This window comes from Scylla paramamosain, chromosome 7, assembly GCF_035594125.1.
Source record: "Scylla paramamosain isolate STU-SP2022 chromosome 7, ASM3559412v1, whole genome shotgun sequence".
Classification (NCBI taxonomy): Eukaryota; Metazoa; Arthropoda; class Malacostraca; order Decapoda; family Portunidae; genus Scylla; species Scylla paramamosain.
The window spans coordinates 22,403,636-22,420,629 of NC_087157.1; the positions used below are offsets into that span (position 1 = coordinate 22,403,636).

The 16,994-nt window shown below is 39.7% G+C and overlaps 2 protein-coding genes across 8 annotated transcripts in view; one reads left to right on the top strand and one right to left on the bottom strand.

The window, feature by feature from the left end:
- Nucleotides 1–2,584: 2,584 nt before the first annotated feature.
- Nucleotides 2,585–13,019, bottom strand: LOC135102209 (exonuclease mut-7 homolog). 6 transcript variants are annotated; one of them, XM_064007041.1, is made up of 5 exons: nt 12,182–12,659; nt 11,868–11,983; nt 8,342–10,193; nt 8,038–8,220; nt 2,585–7,723 (listed from the first exon to the last, which is right to left on the bottom strand). In XM_064007041.1, the coding sequence occupies exons 1-5, from the start codon at nt 12,200–12,202 to the stop codon at nt 7,295–7,297; spliced, it is 2,601 nt and encodes an 866-aa protein (XP_063863111.1). In that variant the 5' UTR covers nt 12,203–12,659; the 3' UTR covers nt 2,585–7,294. The 6 variants fall into 6 exon arrangements, with proteins under 6 accessions (XP_063863111.1, XP_063863114.1, XP_063863115.1 ...); XM_064007044.1 differs by lacking the exons at nt 11,868–11,983; nt 12,182–12,659 and adding an exon at nt 12,671–13,019; XM_064007045.1 differs by lacking the exon at nt 11,868–11,983 and having other exon boundaries at nt 12,182–12,658.
- Nucleotides 11,890–16,994, top strand: part of LOC135102210 (legumain-like) — a 34,082-nt gene continuing 28,977 nt past the window's right edge. The window contains exons 1-3 of one of the 2 annotated variants that reach the window (XM_064007046.1): nt 11,892–12,017; nt 13,387–13,669; nt 15,134–15,280. In XM_064007046.1, the coding sequence (XP_063863116.1) occupies nt 15,134–15,280 (147 nt within the window). In that variant the 5' untranslated portion in view covers nt 11,892–12,017; nt 13,387–13,669. Of the gene's footprint in view, nt 12,018–13,386; nt 13,670–15,133; nt 15,281–16,994 lie in introns of both variants that reach the window. The other variant, XM_064007047.1, reaches the window with a different exon arrangement.

The window sequence follows — 16,994 nt, forward strand, 5'->3', positions numbered from 1 at the left end:
GTGGGCCGCGGGTGGCGCGAAGCAGTGCGCTCTGGTGGCAAGGGGACAAAGTATGCCTCGTGCGGGAATTTTAATCGATTTTATGAGTACACATTGATTTTTTATTGATTTTAAGGCTCGGGGAAAAATGTGCCAGATACTCGAATGCCGGATGAGAGGGATTTTACTGTAATATACAAATAATACTAAACATAAAAATATACTTCCCCCTCAAAGAAATTAGGCTATTACACAAAATGAATATATATATATATATATATATATATATATATATATATATATATATATATATATATATATATATATATATATATACAGTAAAATCCTTCTTATCCGGCATCAACGGGACCGTCGACATGCCGGATACTTGAATAGAAGTGAAATTATGTCCACAATCAATACCCTACACTCACGGATCTTACCATAACAAAGATCAGCTGATCTTAATCAGCAGCTGATCTGATCAGCTGCTTAAGTGTAAGCACAACACGCTTCCTCTTTTCTACAACTTTAGGCATGATGAAGACGTCAGGCGATAAACAGTGCACACGCGGGACTGAGTCACTGAGTAAACACAGTGCAGTGGGCCACGGGGTGGCGCGAAGCAGTGCGCTCTGGTGGCGAGGGGACAAAGTGTGCCTCGCGCGGGAATTTTAATCGATTTTATGAGTACACATTGATTTTTTATTGATTTTAAGGCTCGGGGAAAAATGTGCCAGATACTTGAAGCTGCCAGATACTCGAATGCCGGATGAGAGGGATTCCATTAATGACATTAGTACATTAGGCCTTTGCACATAGTGAGCATAATGATGATAGCATCCATACAAAAATGCAAATGATAAAAATAAACCAATAAGTACATGTTGCAGTTAATGTGGAACTATTCATTTAACACTAAGCCCCCTTCATGACCAGTGTGGGTCTTTTGTGAGCAGGTGGATGCTATTATCCCCTCAGCAGCAAAAATCTGCATGATCACAGTCTCATCTCTTCATTGTCTTTAAAGCTTCTTCTGCCTTCTGGCTGTTTTAGAAGTAAAGCCATCAATAACTTTGTTGTATGATAGCTGCTTGCCAATCTCTTGATTGATGCTGATTTTTGTAAGTCCACTGAAGTGATCTCATTCCATTGATGACCTCAGTTCATTGATGACTTTATGAGGTTTAGCTTTGAAAAGCTCCTCTCTGCTGAGACCATGGTCACAGGGAGAGTGCAGGCAATCCACAGAGTTCTTTCAAGTACTTTTTATAGATATAGGAGAAACTCTAGTGCGCTACTTTTTATGGATATAGGAGAAACTCCAGTGCAGTCATGTCATCTGTTAGCAAGTTGTTGATTTCAAGGCCCAGTTCTTTTCCATCAATGTCTTTTTCATTCTCAGTCCTTAATGTGCTACAGAGCTCAACACATTGATTGGACAATGCCTCACCATCCATATTTTTAAAATTAAGCAGCACTCCAAATTTGGCTCTGATTTCACCTCAGAATTAACTGTCCCAAAGAACACTAACAGGTGAAATACACCATCTATGTGCTATATATGAAGGTATTATTTCCAAAAAATATTGAAATATGTATAGAAACTAGAAAATAAATAAATTGAATAAGGGTGTCCTCGGAAAAAAAAATTACGCCATCATCATGAATGTCTTACCTTTGCTTTGTGAACATTTATTGTCTTCAGTCTCTCTCTCTCTCTCTCTCTCTCTCTCTCTCTCCAGAAAGGTATATCCTTTTTGAAGAAATATCATAGTCACTCATCAGTTGCTACTAACCTGAGGCTGAGGCTAAGTGACCTGAGACTGACACGGTGACACCACATACAGCCTTAGCGTGACGGGGACAGGGGGGTGTGACAAAGCACCGCACATACAAGATATATTCTGGAGTCCTGATCCAAAGTTTAGGATAATATGGCAAAATCCATAAAAAATATTTGAATTTCTGAAGATTAATCAGAATTTCAGTGGATCTGTCAATACTTAACATGCACATTTTAGTGGTAATAATAATAATAATAATAATAATAATAATGATAATAATGGCAGCTTGGGGGCTCCTGTTGATTTTGGGATCCCTATGCAGCCATGTAGTTCCCATATAGCACGAGATGGCTCTGCCCTCAACCTTAGTGGATCTTCTTTTATGACAGTCTTTTTGTTTCCCAGTGCTAGTCCTCACACAAGAAAAAAAAAAAAAATGCACCATACTCTTGATTAATATCTTAGTCTGATTGGTAATGTGTTAGACCTAAATTTATCGTTGAGACTCCTGCCAGCATTCAATTCTAAGAATCAACCCCTCAAGGCCAGTTTATTTCACGTGATGAATTTGTGTCTCCATAATGTTCCAAACAGGAGTATGACACAAATCTGTTATATGAATGAGTTGACATAGCTTGCATATTTTAACACGAGGACATTGCTAACTGTCCCTCTGAGATCAAAAATAATACTGAAGGGAAACAGACCAGAATACCTTCAAAATAAAGGGTGTCATTCTTTACTCATGAAGTATTCCATAGTATCCAGTATCAAGTAAACCCTGCAACCAAATTCAGGTACAGAAAATAAAAACTACCTGAAGATCAATTATATATATTTCACTATAAAAGCAGCATTATCATCAACAATATTCTTCAAGAACCTACAAGCCAGTGTACTATGAGAAGACCTACCAAACTTGCTGGTGGTAAGACATTTATGCTTCTCTTGTAGGTGCCTTGAACTAGAGTTGCAATTTTCAAAGTAGTGACTAAGAAAGTAGTGTTAAGACACAAGTACTTTTGTCCAGCACAACTACTTTGTTACATTTTCAGAAACAATTTTTTCTTAGGATAACCTCTTGGACTTTGAGATCTCACAACACATATTCAAAATTAAGACAAAATATATTTAATTACAGGAAAACTGATATTTCACTACTTATATTATTTGAAACACTAGTTTTCATCTCTTAAATTTTTTTTTTTTTCTCCAGATGTTATAACTGTCCCACACTTGTACACATGGTGCTGTGGTGCATATATGTCTTTTTAACTCATACATGAATTCTTGACAGAAAATAAGCTTATTCATGAAAATGGTGTACAGTAGAAGATTCATTTTTAAGTTAAGAAAACATCTCTCCTTCTTTCATATATGTAGACAATCAAACTGTCTGTCCATCTCAGAATACATCCAATATACCCTGACCATATTGAGTGAGTATATAGAAAACCAGGTTACAAATATCTTGTCTTGATAAATGATGCTGTGAATCCCTACTGCAAAGTGTCACCACAAACTGTACTCACCACCAGGGCAGTCCTTTAGAATGCTGGTACAAAGACTTACTGTAGCTTAAGTAGAAAAAATATTCCTTAAGGGACTGGTATTGAAGGACTGATACATAAAGTAATTTACACCCACTAAAATCCTGGTGAGCAGCAAAACATACTTGCCACAAGTTCTATATGCAGTGAATTACAGCCATGACTAATATCTTTCCACAGCTTCTGAAGCATGGATGAAGTTTAAAATTTTACCTTCCTTTAATTTGTCCAATGTTGCAGAATTTTATTGTCTGTATGTACAAACTGCAGAAAGCCCTTGATCTGATGAGCAATTACATAAGCATAGTTCATGACAAAAAACAGATACATTATTATGATTTAATCGGCAACTGTGAGGGTTTCATGTATACATGTAATGTTGGTGTAGTACAATGCTAGTGTGTCTGTCTTCTAGTACTGTCTGTACACTCTCACTGTCAATCAACACAATCTGGTCAGCATTCCATCTCACCTTTCGCTGTTGCCTTCACCCTCAAGTGTCTGCCTTAGATCATCTTGCCTTTCACACACATATAAATACATGCCGTATACTTGCATACATTATCTACTAAAGAAACACAAATATAAATATACAAACAAAATATAATCTCTTCTTTTCTAATGCACACACACACACACTTTCAAGCTACAGAGGCTTAAACATTGGATGGAAAGCAAAAGTGTGAGAGTTAGTTACGAGGAACTCTGTCCACCAAGATGCAAACTTGACTTTACTTAACTTCAAACACACAATGAGTGGTATAAAAATTGCCTTTGTATCAACCCCTAAATGATGTGTATGTTAGCAAGAATTATTTTTAAGAAAACAGATAATCTGTACACATTTATAGCTTCTTTTAATATTCCACCAAGATTTGAAAATGAAATCAAAAGAAGCACTCATCCTTTTTTCTATGGAGGTGCTTTAGCCAGGATAGTGAGTGCCATAGTTATTTTCATGTATTTTCTTTAGTTTGCAGCCATTGTTAATTTCCTCTCATTTTTTTTTTTTTTTTTCCATGTTTTTTGTAGCACTTTTAACTTTTTAAATTTTTTTTTTATTTCTATGCACTTTGAGAACTGTCCTATTATGCATTTGGAGAGCACATAACCAAATAACCAAAATAACAAATAATTCAGGCATGAGTCGAGATAGAAAAATAACATCTTTTGTCAGTGGCTATCTGGCACCAGTGTGTTTGTTACCCTGGTTATGAGTGTGGCTATAGGTGACATGCACAGCTCCACCCATCCATCTCCATTGACTGATGCCCCATGCTGGAGTCAGTATTACCAAAGATACCCAGTTCTCTTTCTGTAATATTTAGTTTGGATTCTTCAATTGTGTTCAGTGTTTATAAGGGTAGACACAACAACTGGCCTTAATCTTCCCAAGCATAGAGCTAATGTTAAAAACATCCTGCATTAATGATACTGGGTGAGTCTATTAGGTAAAGAAACAGTAGGAAGCAGCAGCTTTGTATTATTATATCATAGCCAAAACAATTCTCATGTTCTATTTTATGTCAAGAATCCTTTTGATGCATATGTGTCACCTGTTAGTCCACAAACATGCCCACACTTCAGGATTTACCTTTTTTTTTTTATTTTTATATATGTAGGAGGGACACTGTCCAAGGGCAACAAATATCCAATAAAAAAATAAATAAAACCTACTGAGATGCCAGTCCCAGAAAAGGGTCGAAAGCAGTAGACAAAAATTGAAGGATGTGTCTTGAAACCTCCCTCTTGAAGGAATTCAAGTTATAGGAAGGTGGAAATACAGAAGCTGGCAGGGAGTTCCAGAGTTTACCAGAGAAAGGAATGAATGACTGAAAATACTGGTTAACTTTTGCATTAGAAAGGTGTCAGCAAATGTTATTTAAACTTTGCAATAAAATTCAGTAGATCACAAAAGAGAAAAATTACCACTACATAGAATTATTAAACCCCATGTTTTACATTCTTTGGCACACAAAATGCAAATTAGTTGTATGTGAGTATGCATATATACTCAGTGTGTGTGTGTGTGTGTGTGTGTGTGTTGGGAAGCTGGAGGGAACCTTGCAGTGTCTGGGTGAGAGGCACTGTGAGATGGAAACAGCCTTAGAACAACTTGTGAATCAAGTGCAGCAGTCCCTTGGTGTCTCCACAGCCTTGCAGGATCAGCATGTGAGATGCCAGGAGGAAGGAGTGGGTGGACACTTCAAGGCAGTGCAGGAGATAGGTGCTCACCAGTAAAGCACAAAGGAGGAACTGGTCAGGGAAAGTCACCTATTGCAGGAAACTGAGAGGTTGGACAGGGCTCAGAGGCAGCTGGCAGAGAGGATGAAGGTGGTGATGAAATGAAGGGACGGTGTGGAGGTGGACAGCACACACTAAGCACTGATGGAAATGGTGATAAGTCTTTTCACCCATGATATAGTGCACAACAAACTCACAAGCCAGATTCCAGAGCATTATGAGTAAAGCTTCCCCAGCAGCCTGCCAGCCACTTTACCACAAGAGACTGCTGCAAAGGTTTACAGGTACTCTGACTGTCTCCTCCAGAAAACTCTTGCCTAGCTTTAGGAATCTTGAGGATGACCCAAAGAAACTTTAACCTCTCCAACCTCCTCTACCTCTTCCTTGTCTTCTATGAAAGAGGATGACCCAGTTTTCTAGAACCTCATCAGCACCAAGTCACAGTCAGGCTCCTTCTCCTCCCTCAAGGACAAAGGCTTTTTGTTCCTTACATCTGGCATCCCTCTCTCCCATTCCTCCTCCTCATTCTCCATCATGAAAGGCAAGAAAACATGCAAGGAGGCAAGCTTAACATCAGCAGCAAGAAGAGATAACTGAAGTCACCTGCTGTGAAGGATAGTGTATCATGCAACACTATCTTACTTAAGCAAATAAAATATAGCAGAGACTTGTACCTTTCTGCTGAGTAATGTTCAGAACTCACATGATTCACGTTCTCATATCTGTACTTCTGGTGTAGAAAGATCGTGCTACACCCTCCTTAACTGTGCTTAACCCTCCATGACTGGGTGACTGCCATTGGCTTCGCAATACAATCACTCCACAGTAACCCAGAGCCAAGAGATGTGAAGGCAGCAAGGACACTACAATGCTAAAGATATGACACTGGTCATGAACACTTCTTGCCATTCAATTCAGCATGACATTCCTGATCATCCCAAAGTACTTAAAGCTATTGAAAGGTATATTCAGAACCAGTACAAGTAGATATATGTACTAATTGTGCTCTAATCCTGATAAACTGCACACGTATTCTGTTTGAACCTTTGTCAATGTTGTCACTATATGGAAAATTAGTCTTTGCTTGCATTACCATACATGCCTTGAAGGCTAAACTTGTGATTATCTAACATGCTGTACAGACAATGTGTCAGAGTGGAATATTTCTATAAAAAAATACAGTTCAAAATTACATAAATAACCTAAGTCTGTCTACCACATGGACAGGTACTAAATATTTCCAATATAATGGAAAAAGAGAACCATTTGATTACCAAAATAAGATAAAGTGTGGCTATTTAAATGGTTGTCATCTTTAAAAAGTTGAAAACACCCTAATAAAAAATGCAATTCCTGAATAAAAAGCAATTACAGTAATGAGCAGGTACAGAACAAAATCCTTTATGAAATTTGCAGAAAGGATGAAACAACATTAAAAATCTGGTTTCAAATATATCTGAGAAGCTATGCAGCAAACATTATGAAAGAAATGCGGAAGTATATAAGGAAAAATTATCTCCTGCAACATAGGTGAGAAAAATAATCACTACTGTTCATATAGAAAAAAAGTCATGGATGAAATATCTTCAAAATATTATTTGGTTCACTACTTACAAAAATACTGCACTGAATTTTTTTGTTCCTGTAACTCTTAAGAAAGAGTCATACGTGCCACACCCTCAGGCACACGCCACACCACTAGAAGCATTTTGTCCACTGAAGGCAGAGCATTAATCAAGTGGTCTTGTCACCAGGTGTGTTCCTCACTGCACTGCCCTCATCATCACCAAGCACAATGTCTTTCAGCCTCCCACTGAGTATTTTCTTGTGGTGTGATCCTTCCCAATAACACTTGCCACAAACATAACATATGTAAAATGGATCATTAGTCTCCACCACTGCCACCGGCACCGACTCAAATCGCACTCGCACCCCAGTGCCGGTGTAGCCACTCAGCACATTGACATCCCCTCCCTCACACTCCACCCAGCCACCTCGAGCCTCACTCCTGCTGGTGACACCACTCTGCATGGCACTTATTATTGATGAAGGCACTACTATGTACTTTTTTGAGTTACACTTTGAGCACCGAGCAAACACATCTTTCAATGTTACCTTGACACTGAAGGCCTCTATTACCTCTTCCAGCTGTTCCTGAACTAGCTGCAAGGCAAAGAGAGAAAAGTTTATTCTTATCTAAAACTACAACGATTATTATCATTATTATCAAGATCATTATATTAACATAGAGATGCTCTGCTCATAGAATGATCAGCTCACACCTAAGAAATCCTGGGTTTGAATACCAGGCTAAGCAGACACAATTAGGTTTTTGTGTCCTTTCACACTAGAGAATACATACTGGATGTAATTCAGATATTTATAATTCCAATGTGGGTGAAGTAGGCTAACATTCCTGCTCTGTTGTGTGTGTGAGAGTGCCCTGAGAATATAACTGAAGGAACAAGAAAAATTACCTCACTTTGAACGCTGTACACAAACTGTGCTGGAATGTACTTTATCAGCTTGTGGTAGTTGTTTCCTCGGGTAAGCACCGTTCTCCTCTCCCTCTCATAGTACCTGTAGCACCGATCCCAGCTTTCCTCATTCTCCAGAGCCTCTGCATCCACACCACAGGAACGTAGCTTCTTAGCGAGGCCCTGCAGTGGAATATGAATCTTCCTAGTCATGTATGGAGTAGCTAGTATAAACATTACATCTATTTCTTAACAGAGATCAATATATATTGTTATAAATTATGCAAGAACTCCATGAACTAACCTGCAACATGTTGTCACATATAACAACAAAATCTGATGCGTTGATTGGTTGCTGCCTCTTCCTCTGTTTCTCCTGAACATCATTCTTTGGTTCCCCTTCTTTTGGAGGCACTGTTTTTTTCTTTTCTCCAGAGGATCCTTTGTGCTCCAAATTAATCCAGTCACTAACACCCAGTTCCTTGGCTCTCTCATTCAGGTAATTGTAAATATCAATGAGACTCCTGACATCTCCAGCAGCATATATGACTTGGGATTTATTGAGAGGTCTGGCAGCCCAATTAGAAAATCCTTCTCTCTTGTCAAGTGGTTTTCCAAAGCAACGGTAGACTAAGTCACTCAAGCCTTTGTGCTTCTCCTCTGAGTAAACAAAAATGTTGGGATATCTCTCCAACAGAATGCCTTTTGTTATGTTCAGATCTGTGATTTTTTTAGCACAACTGATACCCCTTTTCATCTCCTCATGCAAATTACTCAGAACCTTGAAATCACTCCTGATCCCATAGCCCAACTTTAGGATCTCTGGATTAGCAAACAACTGCCCAATACTCTGCCAGTGACAATCCTTCAGTAATGGCTGGAGCACAATGAGATCAAGAAGAAACACCTTTGTGGCTGTGGCAAATTGAAGAAGAGCTGCATGCTCCACTGGGCCAGTGCCAAAGGTGGGCTTCCACTCTGCATCCACACTCAGCAGTGGACTGGCCTTGAGGTGACCGGCACACATCTCAAACTCTTCAATGGTGTCGACAAGGATGATGTCTTCTTCTGACACAGTGAGGGAGTAGCATCCACTGGTTTCTTCCTCATCTGCATCATATGGCAGCTGACCTTCAACTACATAGTGTTTGCTTGCCTCCAGCAGGTCAGGATACATTCTCATGTGTTCTATCACCTCATCAGGGGTATCATCTTCTGAGAGGTTTAGTTTTGCAACATAATATATGGCTCCTTCAAAGTCAATATATCTAATGAAGAGTTTTAGTAAATCTGATGAAATATCTGGATGTTCCTTGACTGTATCATTAATCAAGCTGTAGAATGCAGATTTTGGCATATCCTTGGCAATGTAATACTTATAAAACATAAAACGTAATCCCCCTAAAGCCCTGTATCTCATAAAATGAGGACACATGGAGGAACTGAAGTCAAACTTTTTCAGAAGTTTTCCTATGGTATCACAGATAACTTTCGGGTCCCTCATGTTCTTCACATTTTTTGCCTGAGATTTTGGAGGGTCTGAGGAACAAGCTTCTTCCCCCAGCAGACCATCAAGGAGCAGCACCAGTTCCTTCTGATGGAAGGGACTTGACCCCAAGAATTCATCTGCATCTGAGAGGTGGTTAGTCAGAAACAGGGGCAATATCAATTCTGATGTTGAGAAGTGGTTCTGTACACCAAGGAGAGTAGCCATGAGACACACTCTCTTCAAGTCAGCATTTAACTCTGTTCTCAAGAGAGGTATGAGAAAATCCTTTATCTTTACAAGCTGGAAGCATCTGACAAAAAGTCTTATCACACCAGTATTTTTCTGGTGTATAGCAATCTCATAGGCCTCAACCTGTAGGTCTTCCGTAAGGCAGTGGCTGAACTTCTCCTTGTTGTTACTTTCTCCTGTGTACCTCTCCAGCTCCACAAGTATGTTTGCAGGACAAGTATTGCTCTTGGAGTTGAACAGACCTGGGCACAGTTTGATGCACACCACAACAGCCCTGTATGGGTCAGAGGACCGGGCAAGGTATTCCCTAAGATGTTTCTTGAACTCATCTTTCTTGTTCTCCTTAAAAAGATTGAGGACCGTTGTGGAGAATGATGAATACTCTTCATCTGAAGTCAACGTGCAAGTCTCCATGTTTCTGGAAACAAAAGAATTATTTTTTTGAGGATTGTATTACTTGATATATATCATCTGATATTTATGATGAAAGAAAAAAACTATTGTGCACATATTCCTTGAAATTTACATATATTTTAATACTATATTTCTCTCAAGGAAAAAAAGCAAAACTATGTAATATTGTCCATGCCTATATAGTATAGTAATTTACTTTCATCTTCAAAAAAGTTAGGTGAATATAGGAAAAAAAAAAAACTTGGTCCTATACACATACTGTTCACATACTTCAAATTCCTAACCTATAGCTCAGATTTTATGTCATTTAAAGATTTTAAATCAAGTGTGAATCTTATTAACTCCACTAACTGCAGTATAAAAATAAAAATAAAACAATTCATAAATAAAAGGGAAAGGGTCAAATTGCAGACAGCACCATTCAGATGCCCTATCCTGCCCTGCATTAAGTGGCTCACTAAGACTGCATCAGTTTAAAGCAAAGTTCTGACCTTTGACATCTCCCATCCTCCCCACACCAACAATCATGCAAAATGCCCAAGTGAATACAGCCCAATCTAACAACTGCAAGTTTGTGGACTTCACCTTAGAGCAGTCTTACAGACAGAGATTCTTAATTTTTTCATCTTAATATATTTTTTTGCAAATTATTTCCTTTCCCTAAATCATATAAAAAAAAATTTGTACATTTGTGTATAATGCTTGCTACTCATAAACTGGGTGCACATTTACTGTATATATGGTTATTCTAAAAACTTTACATCAAAACACCAATTAGCAGAGTGGAACTTGATCAAAAAGTTCTAAGCAAACTTGCCTTAGCCTGTAACCTCTTCAGTATCTAGAAATGCTACTGCCACATACAAAAAGTACTGTAAAGTCCTCCTAAGTTGAGACGTGATTTCCATCCCCCTCCCCCGCACTAGCATGAGAGATAACCATATTCACTAACTTATTTAGTTTGAAGATAGAGGATCAACTGCAAGGTTTCCAAATCCATGACATAACTGCACAAAGCAAAGACAACATATTCTGAGGCCTTCTGATTAATGTAAACATTTAAACAGCTTTACATAACTAAAAACAGATGTTAATATTAATGCCACATACAGACATTGACACTGATGGTGCACACCCACTTTGACTCGGCATTAATGTCTATTTTGCTTTTACAGGTAACACTGAGATCACTTCCAAAAATAACCACAATTACTATATAAATGTTTCTGAGGTGACAGTCCTATGAACTTGCTGTCGTAGCGAAAGTGTAGTTCCAACCAACCATTCCCTCAGCTCCTGTTTTATTAATAAGTAATCACTGAGGCAAACACTACCACCAGCCGCCCACCTGCTTCCATGCGTCACTATCATGCCATCACTCCGCTGCCACGGTGACACAGTGACTCCCTCATGACGGCACAGGGCTCAGGCACAAAGACGTGACATAACTGGCACCATAACATACCATACAAACTGAAGCTGACAACATATATATCCTACGATACATCTGTGACTATAATGATGGATATAACAAAATGTAATGAACCCAAACCATCCACTGGAACTGACGTGGTAAGGGCTGGCACTCCACAGCAAGCGCCACTAGCACCCCTAGTTTGGCCTCTACCACACCCAAGTCTGCATGTGGTGCTGTAATAGTCTTTTACCTGCTCCTTGCCTCATGCTTTCCACACCAACGAGTCTGCGCAGCGTCGTGTAACACTCATCGGGACCGCGAGAGAACTGCCAGACAGTGCCACCAACATACCACCTCTTACACCATGCTGGAGAAGGCTGTAGGGAGACGGTGAGGGGAGGAGGCAGGGAGGTGAGGAGCAAAGTTGGGAAGTGAGCGGAATGTGGTGGTGTGCGGGCAGTGGGGCTTATAGTAATCATACGTAGACGATACATTCATAAACCTTATGACTAAAGTGAATTATAATTATATGAAGACTCATAAACGTAGATGATATGGAATCTTGGCATAATTACCGTGTATGGCAGTTCTCTCATCCTTGGAGGAGACGAATGAAGAGAGGAGACGGGTGCAATATCGATAATTCTGTGAATTTTTGCCTAATCGTATCGTCCAGACCTGGAGTAACAACACTCCTGCCGTGTTAGCCCTCGTATTATGCAAATATTTAAGATGGAAACTGAAATTATAACACTTGTATGTTCCACAGAAAACGTGTATGCCCAGATTTTTAAGGGGGGCCTTTTCTTGCCTCCCTATTTGTAAATGCGTATTTTGTTGTCAGGTCATTGATCTCTGATGCGAGATTGCATCATAATTCCTGTTTCCCTGAATTCGTTTGTTATCATGAGTAGTTCTTATTCCAGCGTGACTCGGCCTCATCACGATGACGTACAGTTTCAGGAAAGAGAAGCGAAGGCGTAGTTTGGTGGTAGGCGGCAACTTTTTTTTCTTTTTTTTTTCCCCGTAAACCAAACAGTTCCTAGTTACAAGTAAGGACTTACTTAATTTTCGTGAAATATCTGTTTCACTAGTTTCCACCTGACCACGTAGCACAAGCGCGGCAACGGCAACCTCCTAGGGACACACTGACACCAACTGATATTGCCTCAAAGCATGATGCAATGGTTCACCATGAAGTGCTTGCCGTCGTCGCCCTCCTCACTCCTCAGGTGCCACTGAAGTGTGAGCTCTTTTCTATCAAGTCAAGTTCGCTGAGAAACTTGACGCAGAAATATCATTAATACTGCCAGTAAATAAATCAAATAATTGTTGTCTGCAATTATCGCCTACATTAAGAAATGCTATCTCGGCACTACATTGTGAACAGAAGCACCGTCCTTCCGTCCCGCCCGGGCGCCCTGCCCCGCCCAGCTGACTCGCGTTAGACAAGTCCAGCACCTGAAATGTTGACAGGAATACCTGCTATAGGTGTACTGGCACCGGCATTCGCCCGAAATGAAGTGTCTGCATGACTGAATAATAATGAATAAAATTTTAACAAAATGCAGCATATGAACACATCCGCTCTTGGAATGAGTTCAATGGAATAAAAAAGGATGATGTATTATAATTCAGTCAAGGTAATGCTGCATAAGCTATTGCAAGGAAATAGGTGTAGGATTTATGTATTTAATTTTTTTTTTTTTAGATTTTATGAATATTTCCAGCTGGAAATTTGTGTATTTAATTTGTTTTGAGATTTTATGAATATTTCCAGCTGCACCGTCAACTCACCCACCCACTTAACATGACTGGCAACTCTAGCATTGTCCCGCGGCCACACACACGAGTCACCGACTCACTACTCACCACACAGCCACCACACCGCCGCCCTTGCTGCTGTCTGTACTTCACTGTCAAGGTTACGAGGAGAGGATAGTGTGGGTGTGTGTGTGGGGCAAAGTGCATTGGTCAACCGGCATACTCTGGAAGAACGTTGCTTTCTAATAGTTTCTTCTCTGAGATTCTGCGGGAGACAAGAGGAGCTGTGATCCGTCAAGGTAAGTCAGAATAAAAGTATGATCATTTAACCTGGTAATGTTTATACTAAATATTGAATCGTACCCCCCACCAGCAGGCAAAGGACGCCTTACACCGTTGCGGGGTTCGGGGTGTGTGTGTCGGGGAGGACTTTTCCTACTGGGAACGGCTGCGGCTCCCGACTCACCCGACCATTCAAACAGTCACACAGAGCAGGGAAAGGAACACACACTTCTCCCTATGTCCTTATATTACGCAGCAGTACACAAGTTACTGTGCAATACAGTCACACGCAAATTCTAAATTCTAATCGCAAGGACTTACGACTCGCTTTCCCTTGTCTCCCTCGCACGTCTTATCACGTCGCGGCCTCTCTCTCTTTCTCTCTCTCTGTGCCACAAAGTGCTGTAAACCCTATTTCCCATGTCATAACTTATGCCAGATGACACTTAACTACATCTATTCTAGCTTGCAAGATAAGTACGAGTCATGCAGATTATCACTAATGGTAAGGATGATAGCTACTTTTGCTATACATGCACTCACACTCACAGAACTACAATTAAACGGTATCGTATAACAATTATTCCATGGTTAGGTAACCCTCACACACACACACACACACACACACACACCCTCGTGACCCCAGAGCCTCAGAGGTCAACCGACAGACTTATTTCAGCTCTTCTTCCATTAGCACTGTAGATAACAGCGCCAGCCTCTGAACAATGAGCAACACGATACCGCTAACTAGCTAATTCACCCACACATGTACTCATATGAGGCTACCTCATACACACAGCCAGCATGCTCATGTGCTCGCCCTTAGGGCTGCTATATATACGCGTTCGTAACAATATCATTGGTCTCCTCGGTGCATGAATGTTAATTACCAGAAGAGAGGTTGGTATTATTGGAGAAAAGTATTTCAATGCTTACTGATAACTACTATGCGGCTTGGTGAGTGAGATGGGTGCAGCATGGTTCTTTGTTCACATTATACTCGTAGTAATAAGCCTTGAGTTACTTCAGTGTTTATTGTATTGGCAAGGTTTGGCGGGAGCTAGGATGCCCCAAACTGAAAAACAAGTAAGTAAATTAATTGATAAATTAATAAATAAATGTGACCTTCAAGTTTCCGCTAGGCTATCTCGTTTCCCCTTCCTCTCCTCCCATCCCCCTTTCTTCCATCTTACTACTCACATGGCCACTAGCTTCCCAGCTTAGCTCTTGCCTGACAACACGATTATTTTTTTTTTCCCTCCCTGATTAGAAATCTTGACCTTGCCATGATGGCGTATAATATTTTGTCTAGAACTGGTTTACGTGTATAAATAGCTATGCAGTCAATCTTGTCATTGTTTCCATGGCTCCCTTGGCATTGGACTGCCTTTCATGTCAACGAGGAGGGGAATCTTGCTTAGTGGAGTAATTAATGTACTGATATATCCATTCAAGTCAGTGATTTTTATCCACCCAACAAGATGAAGTGGGTGGTGGTGGCTGTGATGCTGGCGGCGGCGCTGACGGTACAAGCATCCGATGATACTAACTCTGTGCAGGCTCATCAAGGACATCTGTGGGCGGTGCTGCTGGCTGGCTCCAACAGCTGGATGAATTACCGACATCAGGTATGCATCTGTGTACTACGATTTGAACTACATTTTTCTGTTCTTTTGATCCCGGAGTGGTGCAGTAGATGCAGCTTCGGTAGTAGTAGTTGTAGTAGTAGTAGTAGTAGTAGTAGTAGTCTGTTTCATATGAAGTGGAGAAGCTTGCTCCTGCGGGGATGAGAGGAAGGGCATAGCTACACAGTGGCTGGTGATTGGTTCAAGCTGGCTGCTGATTGGTTGTCAGAATCCAAGTGAGGCTGATCAGAAGGCGGTGGGAAATGGGTAGTTTGACAGCACTCACTATTTCACTCATTTTTCCCTAAATTCATTCGTGAGCTTCACGTGAATCACCACGATATTACCGTGTATAAACTTACCAAGACTGGATACAATAATCAGAAAGAATATTATGACGTAGAAGGCAATAGTAAGAAGTGAAATACACCACATGAGAAATAAATGAGTGAGAAGGGCAAAGAGAGTGGTCACCGTGCTGTGCTTGGACCTGGCCTGGGTCACTGCGGTCACCAGTGTGACGCAGATTGTTCGATTAAGGTTCGAATAACTTATCTTAATTTTGTAGTATTACATACAATGTAATTATGAATATCATAATCTTAATCTTGACATTCCAACCCCGCTCTTCATTTCTTTCCTTCTATTGTCCCACTTCAATTGGAAAACTGGTATCTTGCTAAACTTTAATGTTTCAGTAGCTCTTTGTTGAATTTATGGTGTACTCGTCCCGTACACTCACGTCATTTAATACAGGAAGGAAGGACTGAGTCACCGAGTCACACACACACACACACACACACACACACACACACACACATAATGTACCCCCTATGTACATTTTCAGTTTGTTAACTGCCTAAATAATAAACCGTTTATTATTATTATTATTATTATTATTATTATTATTATTATTATTATTATTATTATTATTATTATTATTATTACACACACACACACACACACACACACACACACACACACACACACACACACACACACACACACACACACACACATATATATATATATATATATATATATATATATATATATATATATATATATATATATATATATATATATATATATATATATATATATATATATATATATAGTAAAATCCCTCTTATCCGGCATCAACGGGACCGCCGACATGCCGGATACTTGAATATTGCCGGATACTTGAATAGAAGTGAAATTATGTCCACAATCACCACCCTACACTCACGCATCTTACCATAACAAAGATCAGCTGATCTTAATCAGCAGCTGATCTGATCAGCTGCTTAAGTGTAAGCACAAAGCGCTTCCTCTTTTCTACAACTTTAGGCATGATGAAGGCGTCAGGCGATAAACTGCACACGCGGGACTGAGTCACTGAGTAAACACAGTGCAGTAGGCCGCGGGTAGCGAGGAGCAATGCGCTCTGGTGGCGAGGGGACAAAGTATGCCTCGCGCGGGAATTTTAATCGATTTTATGAGTACACATCGATTTTTTATTGATTTTAAGGCTCGGGGAAAAATGTGCCGGATACTTGAAGCTGCCGGATACTCGAATGCCGGATGAAAGGGATTTTACTGTATATATATATATATATATATATATATATATATATATATATATATATATATATATATATATATATATATATATATATATATATATATATATATATATATATATATATATATATATATATATATATATATATAT